At 42.5% G+C, this 16,325-nt stretch overlaps 1 protein-coding gene across 2 annotated transcripts in view; it reads right to left on the reverse strand.

Moving 5' to 3' along the window:
* Positions 1 to 16,325, reverse strand: part of CAPN8 (calpain 8) — a 37,389-nt gene that overhangs the window by 11,460 nt on the left and 9,604 nt on the right. Inside the window, exons 3-17 of one of the 2 annotated variants that reach the window (XM_030269180.4) lie at positions 15,588 to 15,706; positions 14,332 to 14,465; positions 13,870 to 14,038; positions 12,940 to 13,023; positions 12,023 to 12,108; positions 10,615 to 10,689; positions 9,481 to 9,641; positions 8,601 to 8,776; positions 6,607 to 6,618; positions 4,693 to 4,904; positions 4,061 to 4,097; positions 3,359 to 3,424; positions 2,399 to 2,456; positions 1,821 to 1,885; positions 459 to 527 (exon numbers count right to left, since the gene is read on the reverse strand). In XM_030269180.4, coding sequence (XP_030125040.4) covers positions 459 to 527; positions 1,821 to 1,885; positions 2,399 to 2,456; positions 3,359 to 3,424; positions 4,061 to 4,097; positions 4,693 to 4,904; positions 6,607 to 6,618; positions 8,601 to 8,776; positions 9,481 to 9,641; positions 10,615 to 10,689; positions 12,023 to 12,108; positions 12,940 to 13,023; positions 13,870 to 14,038; positions 14,332 to 14,465; positions 15,588 to 15,706 — 1,523 coding nt within the window. Of the gene's footprint in view, positions 1 to 458; positions 583 to 1,820; positions 1,886 to 2,398; positions 2,457 to 3,358; positions 3,425 to 4,060; positions 4,098 to 4,692; positions 4,905 to 6,606; positions 6,619 to 8,600; positions 8,777 to 9,480; positions 9,642 to 10,614; positions 10,690 to 12,022; positions 12,109 to 12,939; positions 13,024 to 13,869; positions 14,039 to 14,331; positions 14,466 to 15,587; positions 15,707 to 16,325 lie in introns of those variants that run through there. The other variant, XM_072927598.1, reaches the window with a different exon arrangement.

Consider the following 16,325-nt stretch of genomic DNA (forward strand, 5'->3'; position numbering starts at 1 on the left):
GGTGAACTTCTTGGGATATTAAATCCTCTACCAGAAAAACAATTCAGCAGTTCTACAAGATTTAAAAAATACAACGGCAGTTTTTTGTAGGTTCTAAAAATGTTTCTTGTGTTTGCTTATGCTCAGCCAACAATGCCACATATTGCGACAGCCAAAATGCTCATATGAGCTTTAATAGAGCAGGCAGCAGAGAGAGCTGTCTTTGCCAATAATCAAAGAGAGTTAATCTTTCTGTAAGGTATTGCAAATTATGGCAAACGATGGGGCCAAGGTGAAAGAGGATTTGCTTGTGCCCTGTTGAGTGAGAGGTGTTTCAGAGCCCTGGAACAAACCTGAGCCCTGAGAAGGAAGGCTTCCAATTATATCTGCTTGTGAGGGTTTAACTCTTATCTCAGTTCTGGATCTGTACTTCAGAGCTGAGACGGAAGGGAAGGGGATAGAGTCAGAAATGTTGTTACCAAATACTTTTGAATCTTCATCCAAAGTATCTTGAATTCTACAAGTCCCAAGGTGCTGGTCCCATCGGTCTGGGTCATGTTAAGGCATGATTCAAAAATCAGGATTCCTTTATCCTTAACAAAACTGGAGTGTAAAAATGAGAGTTGGATGGTGAAACACTGGAGAGCAATCTGGAGAGCAGTTCTGATAAAAACAAATCAGCCATCACAGTGATGATGATCACATCTTAATGCCAATTTAGTTCTCACTTGTAATGCATCTCCATCTCCCACAGATATGTCCACAGCTCCACATTTGCTTGGCTAAAGGCATGCCAAGAATTTCTAGGCTATCTTCACTCTAAAGGAATGATATATGGGATTGCTAAATATATAAGCATGATTAAAAGCACTCACATTTTGTACACTTAACAGTAGATTAGATTTCCCCTTAGGGGGGAAAGGGCCTGGCCCTGCAGCAGATAATTGCTAGAAACCAGAGGCAGGAGCTGCAAGTGAAGAGAGTCAGCAGCAGTCGACAGAGTCTTCTCCCATGTCCTTCAGGGCCTTGAACATCCCTTCCAATGGAAAATTGTATAGAAACAGGGATTTGGACACTATGACATTGTACTTACTGAGTTATCCTATTAAGCTTGGGAGCCTATGGAGTGTAGGGAATGCCATCACTTCTCCTAAAAGCCAGTATCCACAAAATCCATGGTGAATCCCTGCTGGCCTCAATATGTGGCCATGGCATGACACCAACACCAGCAAGATCCTTGTAGCACGAGTCTTCACCCTCCCAGTGCAAAGGAGCACTGGGCAGAGGTGTTGACCTCCCTTTTTCCTTTGGCTACACAGACCTGGGCAGAAGTGTCGACCTCTCCTTTTCTCTTGGCCACACAAACCTTATAAGCTCCCAAGTGTCCTCCCAGTTATGCAGAAGGGAGGCAGGCACTGCCTGTACTTGCAGCAGTCCCCTGGGAACAGGCTCAGCCTGTCCCTGCTGCTGTGAGCTGGTGGCTCTGTAAGCAGGACCTGACTCAGAAACAGCAGCTGAGGATGTGCTCAAAAGCTGCATCCTGCCAAGCACGCTGTGTATGCACCTGGAACTGCACAGGTGCAGCCAGGCAGAAAGGCTCTACTTCTCCCCACTATATTTAGGAAACAGTTTAAGCAATGAGAGACGGTGGTGAGAGAAGCAGCTGATGATTAAATGGTTCAGGTTTCTGCCACCATGAGCTGATAGAGATGCTTGGCTGAATTTTTTGCCCCCAGCTACGTGCCGGGACAACTGAAGTGTAAACTTAGCCCAGCTTGTCAGGAAGTTTTGCAAAAGAGATCCAGAAACTTTGAAGGTGTTGAAGTTTATTCAAAGGATACATCTAAAAGGCTGATCATCTCCCTGCAAGTGTTAATGTTGAATCCATCACTTTTCACATCCTTTCCTGTACAAATAGGAAATATAAAAGTCTAAGTCAGAAATAGTTTAAGACAAATATTTTCGTGCAGTCAGTGATAGTCACCTTAAAATCTTTGTAGCAAAGTAAATGCTCTGACATTTCTTCCACTATGTCCTTTCAGTTGTTTAATATGGTTTTGTTTTGTTTTTTGTTTTTTTCCACAGTGGGTGGGGATTTTATTTGTTTTGGTGGTGATAAGCCTCTATCTGTCCACAGAAGTCATGCAGCAGCATAATAACACTGCCCATGGTGGTCCTCTCAGAAAAGTACAGGGAAAGTTGTGTCTCTGCAGAACATCTGCTGGCAGTATTTGGAAAGGAAGCACCAGGCACTATTTCCACCCCACCCCATATTTAGAGGCTCAACAAGCCAGGAGGAATTCAGCTGGGACCAGACAAAAACTCAGTTTTTCATCACCCCTAGCTGACAGAGCTGGGTTTTGTTAGCACAGACCCCATTCTCAGCTCCATCCAATGGGAAGTACGTAATGTCACTTACTCTTTGCCAAAACCCGGTTTAGGATCCTTTGAAGTTCAGTTGCAGTCACTTCACAGTCCTGGAAAGAAAACAAAACATGCCGTAGGTGTTAACACAAAAATTATTTGAAGCAAGATCTCTTGACTTGCTATCAGACATCCAGAGACTATTTTCTTTCCAAATCTAAGGCATGTAAACCCTTAATTTTTTTCTAACCCTTCACATTTACCCTCAAATATCAGAGGGAGAAACCAATCATATTTCCTAGACATTCAACCAAGAAATAAGTGGTTTGTTAGGTGCTATGGTGACATGACCAAGTAAATGGCAACTTTTTAAAAGGTTTGACTGAATAACAAGGTTCTGAAAAACATTTCAGATTTTCAGGGCTTAAGGAAACTACAACCAAACAATTCTAAAATTGCCATCTCAAAACTCATAATGGTTTTCCTAACTAAAAAGATGTTTTCCCTCTCCAGTAACAGTGGCCACCTGTTCATTAAGAGGAAGCCTGACATGACTGCCACAGGCTAACACAGCAGGGCTTTGTAGATGCTGTTTTTCAAATACATTAAGTAGAGAAAAAGCCCAGCCAACAGTTTTTCAATTCCTGGGGCTAAACAAAAAGGAAGGAATTGGCCAGCCAAGCAATTGTTAGAATTATATGATAACTCCACAGGTAATTTATTTCACCCTGGGATAATATTTTCACAGTCCTCACTCCTATCGCCCCTATTTTCAAAGTTGTTCCCTGCCTTGCATTACCAAAGGGAAGAAAAAAAATCACATTTTGCACCAATGAGAGGAACAATGTAGAAAATATTCTCTATTGTAAAATAAACTGAACTGAAGCTGTGAGTTAATAAAAGGGGAGAAATACTTGGTTTTTTGAACAGACAGTAAAAGGAATTGGCAAGTCAAATATTTGTAAAATCATAACGGAGAGGTCTCAGCCTTTTTTGTTCACTTTAATCCACTTACCTCTCCAGAGAGCTTTTGGAATAGAGTCTTGAACTCATCATCTATATCTTTGTTATCGACGTGAGGCTAGAGGAAAGGGATGGCCAAGAGAATGGTTAACAAGGTGGTTCTGAAAGTGAGCTGTGGATATTGTAAAGATACTGTACAGGACTTATTTACAGCAACAGAAAATGAGTATGTGCTCTGCAGCAATGGCAAAACAGAGGCACTACTTAAGTCATGACCAGCCAGGGGCTGGCTTAGTTTGAGAGCAAATACTTCCTAAGGCTGATGAGAAAGTTTTCTTCCATTACCAAGCCAGCTTTAGAAAATAGCCACAGTGAAAATGTTTTTCCACTGGGCCAGAGCAATCCAGCAACTCCTTGGAAGCCTTTTGCAGCTTCTCCCAGGCTTCAGGAAGACTATTTTTTTCTATGGAAATGAGGCGTCTCCACCTTCTCCTACCCATGAAGGAGGTAAGGACAATCAAACATGCTCCAGTTCAGTCTACAAGGGCGAAGTCTCCGTGCCACGTGGCCCAGGTACATAAAAATGAACATGAAACTAAGACATGGACATATGTAAAAAATCCCCATGAGCAAAAAATATTTCTCCTCAGCACAAAAATGTTCTGTAATCCCATCTTGAATGAGAAGTAAAAAACATGCCTCTGTTTTACTTCCACATTAGGAAAGAAAACTCTGCCCAGTTAGGCCATCTAACCTCGTATGGCTTTGCAGACACCTCATCCCCCATCATCCTAAGGGAAAAAAAAAAAAACAACAAAACAGTTAAACGACGAGAAATTTTAAAACTTTAAAAACTTTAAAGTCTTGCCTTTAAAATAATTAGCAAAACAAACAAGCAAGCAAAAAGTTTAACTATAAAGTTTCCTGCTTCCCATGCTCTGCATCCCACCTCTGCCTGCCCCAACTCTTTGAAGATATTTCCCATGGGAAATGCAGCCTTGCTGCTCTTGTCTTCCATCCAGACTCCTGCTTTTTCATCCAATGCATGCTATTGATATAATCCTTTTTAAAACCATCTCATCATCATCATAGTCTCAAATCCTGCACTCCTTCTTTGTGGGCACTCCTCCTTCACAGAGCGGAGGGATCTTGGTCTCTGCCAAATCCTTAGGGGATTCTCTGAAGAGCCATGACTCTGAAGAACCATCTGCCATGGATGTGTGGTCACTATGGTAGACCATTTTTCAATGGAAAAATAGATTGTGGAAATGGGCCTATTTTGCTGGGTAAGACAAAAGATCAAGCCCAGAGTGTGGATGCAACATGCGACCTTCTCCCCTGCGTGCCACCCCAGCAGAAGGGGGGGTTTTCAGGGAAGGTACTCACTGTGATTTAGCCTGTTTCTCAGCAAAAACTCTCAGGCAGAACTCCCCATTCTTGTAGGGCTCAAAGGTGGAGGGCACAATGAGGTACTGTCCCCGGGGCAGCGTCATGCGGCTGGAGACCTCGCGCAGGTTCACGTAGGAGTCGGTCCGGGCTGCTGGCTGGTGCCTTGCAAAGAAAGCACGGCCAGCGTGCACATCTGTGCTGCTTTCCAGCTGTGGAGAACGTGGCTTTGTCAGAAACCCTTTGGCAGTTCCCTGGTAAGCCAGCCACCCAATTTCAATTTCAGCGCTTCAAAGGCATCTCAAGCTTTTCATTGCACAAAATAATAAATCCATGAGGGATGGTACAAAAGAAAACCACCAGGGTTCTGTCATAGGAAACAGGCAGATTGATTAGAGTGGGCAAGAATCTTCCTCTATAAAGATTATCTTTTCACTTGCCTCTTTACACTTGGTACCATAAAATAAATAAAAGTATCATAGTGTATGCTTACATCTAATCAAATTACTATACTCTAAATTTTCTGTGCATTGGGCATTTTTTGCTAGCTTGTGGACAAATTTAATTTTCAGAATATTTTTGAGCAATTTATGGTATGGAATAAATCTCCTAATTGCATAGGAATTGTAGTCTCTTATTTCTTTAAAAAGACAGAAACAAATAGTAAACAGAACAAAGTAGTAGTCATAGGGGTGAGACTTTTGGGGTGACATTATGTGATTTACCCCACCTCTAGTAGTAAAAATAAGGATATTCATTTGTATTTTCTAGAAAACGGTACTTAAATTTTCCTTAATACCAATATACTCTTTAGGAAGTTAAATATTGCACAGTTCATAAAATAAAACTGACATAAGAAGGAATAGTAGTGTAAGAAAAACATCCCTGCTATAAAACTTCTATTCATTACTTTTGCTCCACAAAAATGTCTTTCAAAAAGTATGATTCAGTGACACACAAAAAATGCTGTGTGGCTGATACAGGATGTGAAGCATCATGTAGGATAAGGTTTCTGTCTAAGACCAGAGCACACAGAAAAATCTTACTAGACACTGTACAATCATTCAGGTTTTCTGTTGTAAACTGTAGAAAAATATGCATGTTTTTGCTCTTTTGTTCTGAGATAAGATTGAATTTGGTATTTATTGAACAGCCCCATCCTTTCCCCTCACTCAATATTAAGCTAAGTGGGACTGCAAAGGTTAGTAAGACAGATCCATATTTTCCCCAGTATATAAAGTTCATTTTCCCTTTCCATTTGCAAGGCTGCTAAAAGAGCACAGTTAATTGCTACGTGGCCACACGTTCATTTACTGAGAGAGGGAAAGGGCTCAAAAGCCAAGGAAAAATTAGCAGCATAGGCTGCTGGACCTCAGTAATGAGTATAAGATATTCCTACTGCCAGACACCCCTGGGGTCTCTTTATTCAGTAAGGAAAAGTCTCCTTGCCTCAGTATTGACATCTGGGGGGATTAGGGAAGGTTGAGCAGGGCTTGTTCATTATCAGGAGCCTCAGCTCAGAACTGTAAAAGGAACAGATCCACAGAGCTTGGCACTTATTCTAAACAATATTAGCTACATTTTCTCAGTTTTAGAGTGCAGACATCCTGTTCTGCCTTCACCTGAACTAAACAGACAAATTCTGACCTCGGTTGTACAAACTTCCTGGAAGCTAAATTTCAACAAGTATAAATGAGATCAAGACTGGGAGTCAGACATCTGTAATAAATCCTTGTTCCCCAGTCCCTTGAAAAGGATTATTCAGAACTTGAGATATTGGTCCAGTGATTCAGGGGCAAAGCTCTCCAGAAGAGATATCATTAATAAGGAAGAAGTCATCATGGCAGCTAAATTCTCCAGTGCAAGAGGAGGTGCCCATGTGGAAGCTGGAAGACTTCAGCAGAGACTACATACCTCCTGAGGAATCTGGAAGGAAGGGAAAGAGACAATGTTAAAGTGCTGCTATATACCTGCATCTACCAGTAGGAAAAAAATTCAGATAAAGCCTCCTTCAGACACTTTTTGAAAAAAAATTAATTTACAGCCACATATAATAGTATCAGATACACATGAAATTCTGTCTGGTCCTATAGCTGTTCCAAAGGAAAAAGTGAATCTTCATCCAGAGAAATCTATAGCATATTGAACTGCTTTTCCCCTGATGTGGTGTTGTGAATGATGCTGTTGGTTGGAAATATTTGAGTAAGTCTCAGTAAATGCTCAGCCAGGAAAGTCAACAAGTTAGTCCTACTTTGCTAACCAAAACCAGAGAGTTTATTACAGCAGACCCAAACTCCATTAGTCTACTGCTACTGAATATGATAAAAATATAAGGCTACTGTCACTAGCAGACAGCCTGGGGATGATGAGATTGTTGTGAAGCAACTATAACAAGTAGCAAGTTTCAATATTTGGCCCTTCCTAAATTAACAGAATTGCTATATTATCTTGTACCTCCAAATATAAGGCAAATTTTCCAAAAGCAATGAGTTGTTTTGAGAGCACAGATTCCAGTGAGAGCCAAAGAGAGTGTCCTCCTAATTCCCAAAAGAGCTTTTAAAAACATCACCCATCCAAGGGGCTTGAGTGGCCCCCTGAGACTTCAGGGTCTGTTGTTGCCTATAACCAGCACACAGAAGGGCAGGAGCTGAGTGCTGGACACACAGCTGCTGTCAGCAGGCAGCTACATGACTTATAAAAGCTCTGCAGGGCAGGTAGACAGATTTGAACACACATATTTTCACCTTCTCCTGCAGAGAGATCTGCTTTAGGTCATCATCTCTGCAGTCCTAACTGGAGCTCTCCAGCTGCAGCAATAGCCACGATGCAGTAAAACCTACTACAGTGTGTGATCCAAGGGAGCTGGGATCATAGCTGGTGCCTTCCTGAGATGATTTACCAGCTAGGTTTTTCCAAAAAATTAACATCTTAAAAATCACTGAAGTGACTCAAGAGTCACCAAGTCTACCCCTCTGTGGGTAAGGCTGCAGAGGGCACGATGGGATGGAATAGATGTAAAGCACAAGGAGTTCTTTACAAGTTCAGCGATGGGAGCAGACAGACATCCACAATGCACAAATTTGGGATGCTGATAGGTGAGGCTGCCTGGTGCCACAGAGAAGGCAGCTCAGAAATGTGCTCAGTGAGAGCCTTGTGTGCATGCAGGCACTTGGGCACTGGGGAAAACCTTCTGTAATTTCGAGCCATCCCACACAAGATCTATTAGCAAAAGTCAGCCATTCCCATCTGCTCCACCTGTGCTGGCTAATGATCTTCATCCAGTGGAGTCTGTACAGCATTTAATTGCTTTTCTTCAAATATGATATTGGTCATGATGATACTGGTTGGAAATTTTTACATTTGTTTCTCTCCCCGCACACCACGGAAATTAGAGATTACACTGCAGGTTTTTTCTTTACATTCTGTTTTTAGAAGCACAGGAAAAATCAGGGAAAACAAAGCCCCAGATTTACTGAATCAGAACAGCAGCATATGGCAGACAATAGATAAAAAAAGTTTGAAATACAAGGGAGAAATAATAACAAAAAAGAAAGTGACAACTGAGGGCTAATGATAGGCTGTAATCAGAAACACTTATCTGGAATTGCCAGGCACCCCAAGCCTGCCCCCATTCAGATTTTGCAAAAGAATATTCTCAATGAGACTGTTACTAAATTACTGGCTCAATAATTTACACTGCCATCCTGTTGAAGTGGGAAAAAACTGAACCTCAATTTATCTGAGTCTTCCCATATTATGGGGGTCAGGAAGAAATGAGAGAAGTAATTGAATAATTTTGCAAAAATCCAGATCTTACTGAAGTGTAGTGCTGAATGTCAAGATGTAGCACACTGCTACATCTTAGCAGGACAAGGAATAAAGCCTTTAAAACCAGGAACAAATTTTACCTGATAGAGTGAATAACCAATACTAAGCAGACCTTCTCCCATTCTCTTCTGTCTCCTGCGGTTCTTCTGCATCAAGCCCACCAGAATGGTACAGCATGGCTCGTTCAAACTCCCTTCATGGTCATCATCTGGTTCATCCAACTGGATTTTAAACTGGGGATTGGTCCAGTATGTTGCTAAGAATTCCCAACAGGAGACAAAAAGGAGGAGGCCTTGATGTCAATCAAGATGGCTGTCACTAGATCTACAGAGAATATCTCCCTGGAAGGACTTTTGCCTGGAGTTTTTCCAGTTCTTTCCATCGAGTTGTATGGGTTTGTATTTTCACAGCTATGCTGAGTTTTAACTTGAGCCATGAGAAATTAAAGCACCAGGGTATTTCCTGGGACTAATGACCAACAGGGAGGAGCTGGTAGTGTTAATTCCAGGCAGTCATTTATCTCCAGGAAATGTCCTTGGCTGAGGCTTTATTGTTGCAAAAGGACCAAATGCCAGACAGCCTCTCCAGAGGTCTAACCTAAAAACAAATTGGAAATAACAGTGCCAGTGAACTGTGACACTTTCCTGGCCTACCCTGCCCTTCAGAGGATTACTCCAGCCAGTAGCAAAAACCATGTAAGCAGGAAAAGCAGACAGAGAAATGAAAAAAAATATCTCCACGAATTAACTGCTTGGTGGGCTGGTAATCCCCCACAAGGAAATAAGTGTGAATTAGATCTTCACTTAAACTCCCAGGCTTTTGCTTTCTGTCTAAACCCCACAGATATTATTGCACCTCCAAGCCCTTTTTTTTCCCCATCAAAGCCTCCTCCAGTTCACAAGCGATTTTTTAATGTTTTGTTTGGGATTTCACCAAAGGCCCATTCGGTTGGGTTCTTACCTTGGTAGTTTTGGCAGCCCCCAGCAGATGAACCCCGTCTCCACTGTCCATTAAACAGGGTCAGGTCCCATTTGTGGACCTTGTTGCTTGTCAGCGTGTCGGGAGTCAAATTGCAGATCTCAAGGCGGCTAAACTGCCTTTGGAAATCCGAAAATGCCATCCTGGCACACAAAGAGACAGGTTAGTCCATCAGCCTGCAACGGATGAGGTGGCTGAGGCTGGACACCTCTCCCAACGGTGTTGCAGAGCTGTCCAAAGCTGCATTTAATTGAATTCTGAAATTTGGAACTGGCTTTTGGGAAACAAAATTGCCCACTGCCTGAATGAGCTGAACCTTCTGGAGACAGCCTCTGTCAAAGTCTGTTACATATTTTGGTCTCAGTCAAACCATTTTCTGTCATCCCCAGCTGTGGGCAATCCCTCATGGATCATGCTTCATAAAAAAATTCACTGGAGCTGGTGAAACAATATGTGCGAGGAGAGCCCATTTAAAGGGAGTAAGAGCTGGCCCCTTGTGAAAGCATCACTGTAGGAAAACAGTCTCAGCTTGGTGTTTTGCTTCATTCCTATCACTGATGTTTGTTTTTACCATTCCTGGTAGGTTTGCATGAGTGACAGAGCTTGATTGCTCCATGCTGCTAGCAGAGGTCTGCTCTCATTTCCTAGTGCCTGATGGCCCATGCAGCTGATTGCACTGCCCGTTTATCTTTCCAGCCTAGGACAGAGTGACATCAGTTCAGCACTGATCCATATATAATCAGATCAGGGTTAGGACAGGCTTTCTATTAGGTCTGAGTAAACAGACTCTTCCCAAGCTGGTAATCTGAACTTTTTCATTAGTGTGTAGCATTTAGGCAAAAAAACAAACCTCAAAATGTAGAGCAGCTGAGGTTCATTCTTGCCACCTCATTAATTTTATTACCATCTGGTCTCTATATTTTGGATTAGTGCCGAGTTATGCAAGCTCTAATAAAAGGTAATATTTGAATAGCAAGGGAGATAAATAAGAGGCTAACAATGCATGCATGTCATTATTAACCCCCTCGGTGCTGGCAGTTTCTCTCCTGCCAATTGAAAGGACTGCTTAAAGCATATAAAATGTCCAAAAGAGTAATCTAAATGAACAATTCTCACCAAAACTCTCCATCATCTACTTGCTTATCCAGAGCCTGTTTTTGTTTAGGATCAACATAATTCCACTCAGGGGCACTGCAGACAAAGCACAAAAGCACATTGTTCAGCTGTTGCATTTTATTCTACAGTGAGATTTGAGTTAGATTCTATCTAGATAAATGAGTATATATTTTTTCAACAAACAGATCTTGTGCCCCTCCAAATGACAGCACACCCTGCAACCTAACTGTGCTGGGCTGGAATTGGACTGCAACAGTATTTGCAACAAATAAGCCTTGAATTGAATCTCCCCTGCCAGGTGCCAGAAGGTACAAACAGACTGGCTGGATTAGGAAATTCACATTCTGAAACTCAGTCAGAGCTCCTGCATTTTAAGATTTACTGGGGTGCCTGTTATACTCTCTAGGGAAATGATACCACCTCCATTGTTGGGGACCATGAAGGAACAAGAAAGCAGAAATGTGAAATCAGAAAATTTACTGCAGAAACAGTGTTTCTTCCTTGCCATTCTGGTATTAATGTGCTCAGGATGGATTCTGCTCTGATCTGCTCCCATGTGACAATGCAGTGCTGGACCTGCCTCAGCAAGGTTGTCCCATGGTAAAACAGGTGTGACAAAACCAGGATATGGCATATGTGTGTTCCTGAGGCACCTTACCTTGGGGCTGAGCAAAGCAGCTCTGATAAAAGCAAAATTAATTGTAATGTTATCTCTATCCTTAATTATGATACATCAGCACCCAGGCTGCAATCAGTCAGGTCAGGAAACTGAATTCTCAAAGTGCTGCATGAAAAAATATATTGTGGCCCAAATGACAGTAAAATTTATGCCATTCTAAATATAAAAGTAAAAGAGGTTGTCACTACCACGCTCCCAAGATAGTTGAAGCCCAGACAGTTTCTGAGAGATTTTGAAAATTTTGTGTTCTTATCTTAGTCAGCATCCCAGATTTTTCAAGATTCTCAGATAGGTACCAAATTCTGGTGTGATTTAGAGCTGAGCAACCTCAGAGTCAAAGCAGAGGTATGATGGTTTACCCCTGCTTTAACTCCCAGAAACAGGACTGGTTTGTATATTTTACTTAGGTCCTGGAACCACTGGTAGGATCAATTTGAGAAAAATTGTCTTGCAAAATGACGTGGATGTGGCTTGCATTGGGCTGCTCAGAGTCAAACCAAGGGCTGTTGTCTCTGATGAGAAAATTCCGCCTGAGGCAGGTATTAATGCCTGCTGGAAAGACTGGATCAATATCCAACCTCGGTAATAAATTAATAGTGTTTTATTCCAACTGATTCAGTATCTCTCCCAAATACGTTTTGTGATTGGATTAACTGCATTGTCCCAATTTAATTTTTAAGAGTCCAAAATACACCAAAGAGAGAGAAGCAGGGGCATATAAAAACCTACTTATCACTCCAAGATCCAGTCCATTCTACTTCACCCCAGGGATTCCTAAGCCTCACTAGTTTCTCTGGCCGTCCTCGGTAATATACCTAAAAGATCCACAACAAACAGAGCCTGAGCGCTTCCATTATTCCAATCATCAAAGGGCAATTGCTTTTCAGATAGGAGAAAACATGATTTGTACTTGAGTGATGTAGTCCATTACAATTTGCAATAGATAAAAAACACCTAGATGTCTTCCACCCTTATTTTACATTATCCTGTGCCACCAAGTGAGCCATTAGCTGCAGCACTCACCAATTCATATAATGACAGCAACCTGCAAGGAAAATCATCAGCTACAAACCAGCAAAATATCTACATCCTCAAAAGCAGGGAACATTGCTCAGCACAGCAAGGTTGGAAAGAGGTTATCTGGCATGGACATCTATGTAATGACTTCAGCTTCAGAGGAACAGGAATACCTGGGGCTCGCTCTGAAGATGAGACTCACTGAAGAGTTCATCAAACTCTTTTCCCATCAGCTCTGACTGGGAAAGTGCTCTCTCCCACCTCACACAACACAAACACATGGGGAATGGCTGCCTCCTCTCCTGCTCCTCCTTCCCCATAGCTGCCCCCTCTCCTCCTCCTCCTTTCTGTACCCTGAATTTTGGTAACAGCTTTGCCCATCTTTACACTTTGTACCCCAGCCTGTTGGTACCACACAAGTGGCAGACTGCACAATGTGCTCCACACCACTACCTGTACAGAGCTTCTGGCCTGGCTGAGTGTTACAGGTACTTCCTTTTTCTGTATGAATGTATAAAAGTTAGGAACATTTTTATGGTCAGTCACTGAAAGACATCAGAAAGTTGAAGGCACTGCAGTGTTGCAACCCCAAGCTGGTTTGCCTGATGGCCCCAGAGAGGCTGGCTTACCTCCTCTGCTCCAGTGATAGAGTAAGCATGTCCTTTTACCAGCTTCAGGCTTGTGATTGCTTCTATTTCAGCTGCAGCAGTTATCTGGAGCAATAAAAGTACGCACATTTATGATTATATATTGCGTATGAACTGAGCTTTCATAAACAAATTAATATGGGGGAAGATATCCAAAGTGGTGTGCACAATGAATACCAATATTCTTGATGCAAAGTATATTAAATTAAGGTGAGAGCCACATGAAAAGCTGTAGTTTCATGTTCCTTAATATGCAGTCCAAGCACAGAAGAAATTCAAAAATGTACAATGAAATCTATCTCTAAATCCAATTCCCAGCTCAGGTGACAGATCCAGTCACCTGCAAAGACATGTTCACATGAACTTAGCTCTAACCTGTCTCAGATGAGATCCAGTATAGCAACACTGGAACTCTGGTAATTCTGTAAGCCACAATGCAAACAAGAAAATTAAACAGGATGTGAAAGGTTTGGAGTTTTCAAAACATGTTTAAACATCATCTGTAACTTGAGAGTTATAGTTTGTATTATAGGTGTCAGTAATCTTTAGGACTGAAAAACAAACCTGGAATTAGACTACAGGCTACAACAAAGTGTCTCAGTGAGTTTGTCTCTGGTAGTCAAATGTCTGGAACTGAAATTACATAAAATTTGAATAAGAGATGATATTCAGAGAATGGAGTTCCTGGAGACCAGCAGGCTGTGTAAATAGGGAGACATGGTGAGCCTCGGTTATTTAGAGCCTTGTCCAATTTTTTTGATACAGAATTCAATAAAGTTCTCACATTAATTCGGTTTGCTCTTGTATCAGGCTTTCCTACCTATATTTTACATTGGTCTGGGCTTTTGTCACAGTATGGGCCAGAGCCCTGAGAAGAGGAGCAAGGAGAGTAAAGACTTGTCAGCCTCTTACATCGATGGAGCAGCCAAGAAGTGACCCAGCTCTCAGGGCCTTCTGGATGATTTGGTAGAGGTTTGAAGGAGCCCTCCGCAGCTCATAGGACTCAGAGATGCCTCCAGTAAAATCCTCAAAGCCCTCCACAGTGGAGCCTCCTGCTAGAGCTTCATAAGAGCCATTCAACCTGGGGGGGGGAAAGGATAAGAGCTATACAAGGGTTCATCTCCACCTGCAAGCACAAGGTACCACAGAAAGAAAGGTTTATCATTTAGTATCTCTTAATTTTCTTGGTCATCAGTGTGACCTGGGGCAAAAAAATTCAAGCCCCTTGAAATACAGTTGGCAACACCCTTTATGGACCCAGAGGGAGCTGTAGATGCTGGGTGGGAGGGAGGCTGCCTTCGAATGAAGAGTGTTGTGACTGACATCCCTGGTCTGGGCCACCACCAGAGGCACAGCCCCCGCCCAGCCCCGTACTTGGCGTAGGCCTTCTCCAGCAGCGCGCTCCAGAACTCGTTGCCTTCCTCCGAGTGCACGAAGAGCAGCTTCCCGTTCTTGGTGGGCAGCCTGTCGTCCACCACCACGTCCACCCACTCCCCATACTGCCAGAACTGAGGGAAGGAAGAAAGGAAAAGATGATGGAGGCTGGTGTGCCCAAAACAGCTCCATGCTACCATCCTCCTACCCCTTCACCTGTCATCACTTCCCCCTGCATAAACCACTGTAGGCTTACTCCCATGCTGGATCCTTCTCCTTTGTAATAGACAAACTCCTCCCAGCTACATGGATCATTCAGCAGGCTTCTTAATGTTATATAAAATTTTGCTGATAGGAAATATTAACAGCATCTTGTTGTACATAGCATCAAAAACACTGTCTGAACATGTAAACTGCATTTACACCGTAGACAGCCCAGAAAGCCAGCACAGAGAAAGGATTCTCTGAACTATCTCAAGGCTCAAACCTTTCAGGAAAAAAAAATACAAAATGCTCATAAAAATGCCTGTAAAGAGAGATCATCTAAAGTGGAAGTGCTCAATAGTGTTAATCACTTCTGCAAATACTAGGAAATGTGAAAAACACTCCTAGTGCTAAATTTTGGGCTCAAAGCTAGAAATGTTTATTCCAGGATTTGCTGCATTCCTGAAAGGAGAAATGATAATTCACACCATAACACTCAAAGGTGAGCTGGTGGAAGGGCTAGGTATGTGTTCTAAAACTTCCGTCCTCACCAGAACAGCTCCTTTAGCAGGGTGAATCTACACTGCTCCCACCTGAGCCTAACCTCCAGTCAAAGCAGGTTGTCTAAATCCCATTTAGACAGAATTCCACACTGTGGAACTCTGGTTCCACAGGCAAGGAAATAAAGGCAATTCACTCTCAATAACTGGCAGCAAATGAACTTGTTTTGGGCTCATGCAGCCTGATGGTTCAGCTCAGTTTACAAAATCTGCATAAGTCCCCAGAGCCCCATCTGTAAGACAGCAGAACCTCACCAGTGAGCAGGTCTCATTCAACATTCTTTAACTCCGTTCTTATTTTCTTTCTCTCTCCCCCACCAATTTCATGTACACACTGTAACTGTTGATTGTTTCACATGTTCCAAACAAAACAAAACAAAACAAAATAAAACAAAACAAAACAAAACAAAAACCCACAGAAAAAGAAGATACTTCTAATTAAATACTTTTTTACATTTTCCTTTTTTTCTTAATCCCCTGATCACAGGGTACCTGGAAATGAAAGATTCCAGCATAGTCCTTCTGGAAACTCTGAGCCTTGGGAACAACACGGAACAGAATATCTGGATTCAAAGTGAGAGATGCAATGGCAGCTAGGAGCCAGCAATCACCTAAAAACACACATTACAAGGCAGAAAAGTTCATTAATAACTCCATTAAGTCACACTCTCACCTGGACTAAAATGCCAGCAGTAAAAGCTATGCCAGACTCAGTCTTGGTTCAGCAATCCATTCTTGTTCTGTTATTTCTCTGTTTTGCTCATTTTCTACTCACCCAAACCACACAGGTATCCTGGGGCCTCTGAAGCTGACCATGGTAGTAATTTGAATGGTCCAGTTTGTACTTTGATTTTGTAATGAAGCTGTGAAAACAGACTGCTTCACCTAAGCTTGTTAGTGCCCTCAGGAGACCAAGAGCACTGCCAGAAGGAGAAGGCATTTGAGGTGTGTGGGTTGCAAAATGGCTGGGCAGGACAGAGTCAATGACCTGTGGTGCCTTAAGTAGACTCAAGCCACCACATGTGGGGCAGACAAGGGCTCAGGAGATGTCCAGTGGAGGGCAAAAGCTCTGGGTTGATAGAAGGATGGTGGGACTTCCATTCCTATCTTTTGGAGAAGATTCAGTGGATAGCTGGAACAGTTGTGGGCCTATTCCTCCTCAGCCCTTTCTTTGAAGGTCTGAACTTGAACTTGGAGCTACTGCCAGAGATTTGCCCAGCAGTCGAATGG

Source organism: Taeniopygia guttata, chromosome 3 (assembly GCF_048771995.1).
Source record: "Taeniopygia guttata chromosome 3, bTaeGut7.mat, whole genome shotgun sequence".
NCBI lineage: Eukaryota > Metazoa > Chordata > Aves > Passeriformes > Estrildidae > Taeniopygia > Taeniopygia guttata.